Source organism: Diabrotica virgifera, chromosome 6, assembly GCF_917563875.1.
Source record: "Diabrotica virgifera virgifera chromosome 6, PGI_DIABVI_V3a".
In the NCBI taxonomy this organism is placed as follows: Eukaryota; Metazoa; Arthropoda; class Insecta; order Coleoptera; family Chrysomelidae; genus Diabrotica; species Diabrotica virgifera.
The window spans coordinates 22,119,512-22,126,829 of NC_065448.1; the positions used below are offsets into that span (position 1 = coordinate 22,119,512).

General features: G+C 33.9%; 1 protein-coding gene across 1 annotated transcript; it reads right to left on the reverse strand.

Moving 5' to 3' along the window:
• Window positions 1-325: 325 nt before the first annotated feature.
• LOC114331515 (cuticle protein 21-like) lies at window positions 326-3,836 on the reverse strand. Its single transcript, XM_028281111.2, has 2 exons — window positions 3,748-3,836; window positions 326-1,078 (listed from the first exon to the last, which is right to left on the reverse strand). Exons 1-2 carry the CDS (start codon window positions 3,757-3,759, stop codon window positions 383-385), a joined length of 708 nt encoding a protein of 235 aa, XP_028136912.2. The 5' UTR covers window positions 3,760-3,836; the 3' UTR covers window positions 326-382.
• Window positions 3,837-7,318: the final 3,482 nt, after the last annotated feature.

Sequence of the window (7,318 nt, forward strand, 5' to 3'; positions counted from 1 at the left end):
AAACATCCTGTATATAAACCGTTTGAAAAGTGTTTTTCTCTTCTGTTTGAAAAGAAGAAAATCTATAAAACAACAGTTGGTTAAAATTAGTTAATACATATATTTATTCCGCAAGTTACGTTTATTAAAATAAATTTTGACACCCGGGTTGGCATCTCCAGGTTAAAAGCAACCTACGGCACAAGGTGAACTTTAAATTTGAGAGTGAGCAGTACATATAGCCAAATTTTGTTGCAAATCGGTGCAAACTTATAGAAAATTATGCGAGAAACTGGTAATTAACTGGACTATAATCTGCAAAATTTTGGTAAATGAAAGGTATACGTTTTTTAACAGTCTTTATTCAAATAATTTATTTCTATATACATATCGTTCAAATGCATTAGTGGTAGTGAGCCAATGGAGAGGCGTAGGAAAGGGGAGCGGCAACTTTAAGGGCAGGTTGAGCATAAGCGATGGGAGCTGCTACCTTAAGAGCTGGTTGAGCGTAGTAAGGAGCGGCAATTTTGGCTACAACTGGAGCTACAGCTTTGACAGCTACTGCAGCTGGTTCTTTGTGGACAACAGCGTTGAAACCATTGTGGGGATCGGCGGTGTATTCGACGGTACGTTTGCTGCCATCAGCTTCAATGAGGGAGTAGCTTCCTTGGACAACATCCCCATGGCGAGATTCTTGTTGGCTTTTGCTGTCTCCGGTGTGGGGGTCGCTTACGGCATATCCGAAATCGTAGTGAGCTGGTGCAGATGGTTCGGCATAGACGGCTTTGGCGATTGGGGCGGCATAAGCGACTGGGGCGGCTACTTTATATGCTGGGGCGGCGTAAGCTACTGGAGCAGCTACTTTAAGGGCTGGAGCGGCGTAGGAGAAAGCTGGAGCGGAGTATGAAATGGGAGCAGCTACTTTAGCGATGGCTGGGGCGGCGTAGGCTACTGGGGCTGACACACTGGAGTATGACACAGCAGGAGCTTCTGAGTAGGCAACTTTAGCTACTGGTGCAGCGTAACTAAGGGGAGCTGAGTAGGTTTCGCCGTAGATACCGGCTTTGGCTACAGCGACGAGGGCGCAGAAAGTGACGAACTGAAAAAAAAGAAAACAAGATTGTAATAAAATTTGCTAATTCCAATTACTACAAAAATAAAAATTATACAGTTTTATACACAACAATAAAGGACAAAGAGAGGGAAATAAAAAAAGGAAAGAATGGTTCGATAGAGAATGTGAGAAGTCAAAATGGTACAGAAAAACCAAGCAAGAAATAAATGGATAGCAAATAAAGAAGAACATCATCGAAATTAATACAAAGCACTACAAAATTGCAAGGACCTAGAAGAGAATAGCAATGACAGCGTTAATTTATTTGGATACCCAAAGTCTCAACAAAGGAAATACAGACCAGTGGTTAAAATTGACAATGGGTAATAAAAAACACACTTCACACAACTATAAAAATGCAAAGAAAGCCCTGAAGAGGAAGAATGCATAATGAGAGATATGAGATTTATAATGAAATGGGAATACCAATACATGACGAATATTTCTACATCATTAAAAAAATTAAATCAAAAAAACCTGGCCCAGATGTACTTCGCAACAAAATAATTGGCAATGGTAAGCTAAAAATGGAGGGGAAAAATTATTAACAAACATCTATAACCTAATACCCTACAAATATTTAGGGGTTTGGTTCACTCAGTTCACTGATACTAATGACCAGACAAGAGAAATTAAGAGGCGAATAGAAATAGCGAGACAATCATTTATCAAAATGAGAAAGTTCCTATGCTGCCGGGACATAAATTTGAAAATAAGAACGAGAATGTTAAGGTGATGGGTTTTCTCCGTACTGTTGTATAACATGGAAGCTTGGACACTGAAAAAGATACACATCAAAAACATTGAGGCGTTCGAGATGTGGTGCTACAGGAGAATGTGGAAAATACCATGGACAGATAGAGTGACAAATCAAGATGTTTTGCTGAAAATTGGGAAGGAATGTGAAGTCGTAAAAACAATACAAACCAGAAAACTGGAATATCTAGACCTCATAATGAGAGGCGAAAAGTATTTCCTGCTAAGGCTCATAATCCAAGGAAAAATCTCGGGAAAAAGAAATGTGGGATGTAGATGAATTTCCTGGTTGCGAAATTTAAGGTAATGGTACGGGTGCAGTTCAATACAACTGTTCAGAGCTGCAGCCAACAAAGTTAAAATTGCTGTGATGGTAACCAACCTCCGATAGGAGACGGTACTGCAAGAAGAAGAAGATGATAACCTAATACGTTCCTCTACATATAAACCGCCACCGATTGGAGCGATGGGCGGAGCACGCACTGTTGCACGGTCCGAGAGCGCCAACGTATCCATTATGTGGAGCAGTAGCAGGAGCGCAAAAGGGGCACGAAAATAGTGGAAACGTCAGCTCTTATGGGAAGAAACAAGGAAACTTTAAAAGAAGAAATAACAATCCTGACAAATCTAGTCAGTATCCTAACAGGTCTAGAAATTGACGAAGGAAAAACAAAATATGTACTCTGCTCTAGAAAAGAAAATAAAAAGACGGGAGAAATCAAGTTAGAAAACTACACCATTGAAAGAGTTCAAAAATTTAAATATTTATTTTGGAGTAATCGTGAATGGTAAGAATAAGAGAAATGAAGAACTAACGGAGCGAATTACTAGTAGGCAACAAAATTTACTGGAGATATAATAAACTAATGAAGGACAAAAACTAGAAATAGAAATCTGAAAATATACAGAGTAATTAAGAGAAGTCATTAGAATACAACAAACAGGTATACTTATGTTTCGTGGAAAGTTGTTATACTCAAGAGAGACCTATAGGAATAATCAAAATTAATGATCAAAGACATCTACCAGAAGAACACAATAAAAGTAAAAGTAGAAGATGAACTAACTGACCCAATTGAAGCCGGCAATGGGATAAGACGGGAGATTCCCTGAGTCCTTTGCTGTTCAACCTGATCATGGATGAAATAATAAAAAAGTGAGAACTAAAAAAGGACCCCAACTGAAAGAAAAACAACTTAAAATTATCTGCTATGCAGACAATGCAAAACTAATCTCTCAAAGTAAAGATGATTTACAACGTATGCTACACCAATTTAATATAACCGCCAGAAAATTTAACAAGTTAATTTTCCCAAAAAAGACAAAATGCATGGTTATAACAGCAAATCCAATAAGATTTAAATTGGAGCTGAAGGGCCAGATACCAGAACAAGTCATGGAGTTTAAATATCTAGGCATCTCACTATCTAGCTACGGAAAGCTCGAAACAGAAGTGGAAGATCAGGTGAATAGAACAAACAAAGCCACATATTGCCTGAATGACACAATATGGAGAAATAAAAATATCTGAAAAGAAATGAAAGTCAGAATTTACAAAACAGTCATCAGACAATAATGACATATGCGCCAGAAAGACGACCTGACACAGAAAAAAAGATTGCTCGAAGCAGCGAAGGGAGATGCAAGGTGAAGAACATTATTAACTGGTTAGGAAACAGAAGAGTAGAATGGAATGACCACATAAGTCGAATAGAGTAATAAGATGGTTCCCCAATAGGAAGACGATCATTGGGAAAACCACGAAAACGATGCAACGACTGCTTACTGAAGGCACATTGAAAAAAATAGACAAAGTCATGTCTATACAAATAGAAGAAGAAACAAAATACTTTTTTCAAAATTTTGACTTTTTGAAAAATTTTGTTTAAAACACTTACTTTGAACACCATGATTGCGAGTGGGACTTTGTTAATTTTTTCAATGATTGCGGGGTATATATAGTTGGCGAGGTTGGACCGAGGTACCATTTTAGATCACTTTCACTTAACTTGTATCAATGAAAAATGCTACACATTAGTTCTTATTGTTGGCATTGACCTGCTCGACGTATTTGGACAGGATCATTTCTGCAGAATTATATTCAGATAAGCTGTTGGCATTATATTTTTGATAAGCGTGAAATCCTATTATGACGGTTCTTTGTGAGAAATAAGCGTTTTTGTATCGTTGTCATAATTTGATTATAATATGATCTATCGAAACTAAAAAATGCATAAACTATTTTAGTCTCTAGTCTATTTTATTAAACTAAATTAAAATTCACTCGATTTTTGTGAAAAGATTGATGGAAAATAAAATTGAGTGTAAAATGAAATTGGTAAAAAACCAAATTTTATAAAAATAAAAAAATGATTGGTGAAAAATCATTTGGTGAAAAGATTCACCTACGTATTATTTTACTAGGATTTATTTCCTTTAATTATGGGATTATCATGAAAAACTTCAAGTGTTCAATACTGAATATATCTAACATCACCACAGGCATTCAAGGCCCTTGGTTTCGATATAGTCTGGGCTGATTATCGGAGAATAGGCCATTTTTGGGAAAAGTTATTTACCAGCAATTTTACTGCTGGAATCGAATTATAAGATCCTATATATTAATAATATAGGTATGCAAAGTCCTCAGATAGTGTGCTACTTTTTTTATAAACAAAATGGCGCACGAAAATCGTGTTTTTTTTTCAATTATTGCTCTAGAACTCCGAAGATTTTAACTTTACAACAAAAACACTCAAATAAAAATTCACCATAATTAAAATATGCATAGAGACATGTTTTTCCTGATCTGCTCCGACGAAATTTTTCCTCGGAAAATTCGGGTTTTCCCATCAAAATCTTTAATTTTCAAATAAAGTTTTAGATAAGTAATTATTTACCAATAACTAAATAATTTGGTGACTTAAAAGCCTTCTTGGTTTAGATTATAGTTCCAGAAGCTGGTGAAAATTAAACGAATATTTTAGCAACAATTCAATTGTTAATTAATAATTTACGGTCGCAATAATAACCAAAATAATTATGATACACTGATCAAACTTTGAAATTTTATAAAGATGAGATGCCTATTTAACATTTTGTCGACAAAATATAAATTTTTTATTTTTTGGCATAATCTTTAAATGTTTAAAAAAAATAATTATAAACAAATTAACGTTTCTCAGAAAGTTTTTATTATATTATAATTTAAAAAATAGCTAAAATGCGCATTTCAAATATCTTGAAAATGAATGCTTTAAAACTTTTTTGCAACCATTTGCAAAAAAGTTATGAAACAGCAAAGTCAACATACGATTACTACGGTGTTAATAATTTTTTTTAATTCTTTCAAAGCGTAGAAGTGAGTTTGAAGTACAAGCTAATTATTTATAAAACAATATCGATTATCAGCTTAATAGTTATATTTTAATTAAAGATTATAAATATATTTTTTTGTAATTTACACGCGCGAAAGTAGAATAATACAGTACCGTAGCTACCCGCCCACATACACAACTCGCGCGAGTTTAACCCGCCATCACACGCGCTATGAGGGAATCCCTCACCATATTTGTTTATAACTAATGAAATTGTGTAAACTAATACGACAACCTTAAGCACCCAGGAATGCCTTTAGCATGGTTCATGAGAGGGTATGAAAAAGTTATAGAATATTTCAGGCGGTCAGTGTGCTGTGTGATAGTTGAAAGAAGAGACATCCCTCTTCAAGTGAGGGAATTCCTCACTGCGCGTGCAATCACGGTGAAATCACGTTTCTGTTATCTCAAAGAAACTTTACAGGTTTTTATTTAATATTTAGGTAGGTTTAATTAAAATATTATTGTTTGAATTAGGTTGGGAACAGTGGCACACCGAGGGGGGTTTAGGGGTTAAAATCCTACCCAGAGCATATAGAAATATATATAAAAGAAAGTAGGAAAATGTAACTTGTCTTTCACAAATAATACAAAAAACTTTCGGTGCTCAAGCAAACCCCCCTCCCCCACCAGAGGAAAATTCTAGGTGCGCCACTGGTTAAGAACCCATTTTTAAATTTACCTATTCTAACTGGGAAATAAGCCACAGTTTATTCGCGTAAAGAACGTTAATTTCTTCAGTGGCCTGCTGAAATTGAAAATTAAGAAAACTTGCTTTTGATTTATATTATTTTTACTTTTGTTTTGTTAAATTAATAAAAAAAATTGGTTTACGAGACTTTCTATAATATGTGAGTACAAACCATTTTATATTTATACATGTTGACATTCATTCTTCCTCGAAATAAATCGAATTTATGTAGGTGAGGGCGACGCTCATACGCGTGCAACCACGTCACAATAGAAGACGCGTGTAACGGCGGGTTAAGCGTGTCAGTCGCTTCGAGTGAACATTTTATCTGCGGCTCTGTATCAAGCCTACTTTCGCGCTAAAAATTACAAAAAAAAGTATTTTTAATCTTTGATTAAAATATAACCATTGCACTAATTTTTGACATTCCTTGTGAGTAATTTGATTGTACCATAGACTCACTTTTAAGCTTTGAAACAATTAAAACAAATTATAAACAATGGAGATATCGTATATTTATTTTGCTGTTTCCTAACTTTTTTGCAAATAGTTGGAAATTTTTTTAAAGCATTCATTTTCAAGACCTATGAAATACGCATTTGTATTTTTTAAAATTAGAATATAATAAACAATTTCTAAGAAATGGTAATTTGTTTATAACAATTTTTTTTAAACATTTAAAGATTATGCAAAAAAATGAAAAATTTATATTTTGTCGACAAAATATTAAATAGACATCACACCTTTATAACCTTTCTAAGTTTGATCAATGTCTCATGATTATTTTGGTTGTTATTGCGACTGTAAATTGTTAATTAACAATTGAATTGTTGCTAAAATATTCATTTCATTTTAACCGGCTTCTGAATTTATAATCTATACCAAGAAACCTTTTATTTCACCAAGCTATATAATTATTGATAAATAATTACTGGCCCAAAAAATTTATTTGAAAATTCGAGATTTTGTTGGGAAAACCCACATTTTCCGAGAAAAATTTTCGTCGGAGCAAATCGGGAAAAACATGCCTCTATGTAGAATTAAATTGGGGTGAATTTTTATTTGAGTATTTTTGGCGTAAAGTTAAAATCTTCGGAGTTATAGAGCAATAATTGAAAAAAATACGATTTGTCGGCGCCATTTTGTTTATAAAAAAAGCAGCACACTATCTGTGGACTTTGCATACCTATATTAATAATACATAGGATCTTTTAATTCGATTAAAGCAATAAAATTGCTGGTAAATAACCTTTCTTTGTACTTTACTAATTAGACCAACGTATTATAACTATTTTTTTTTTCAAAATTTAAAGATTATGCAAAAAAAAGAAAAATTTATATTTTGTCGATAAAATATCAAACAAGCATCTCATCTTTATAACGTTTATAAGTTTGATCAAT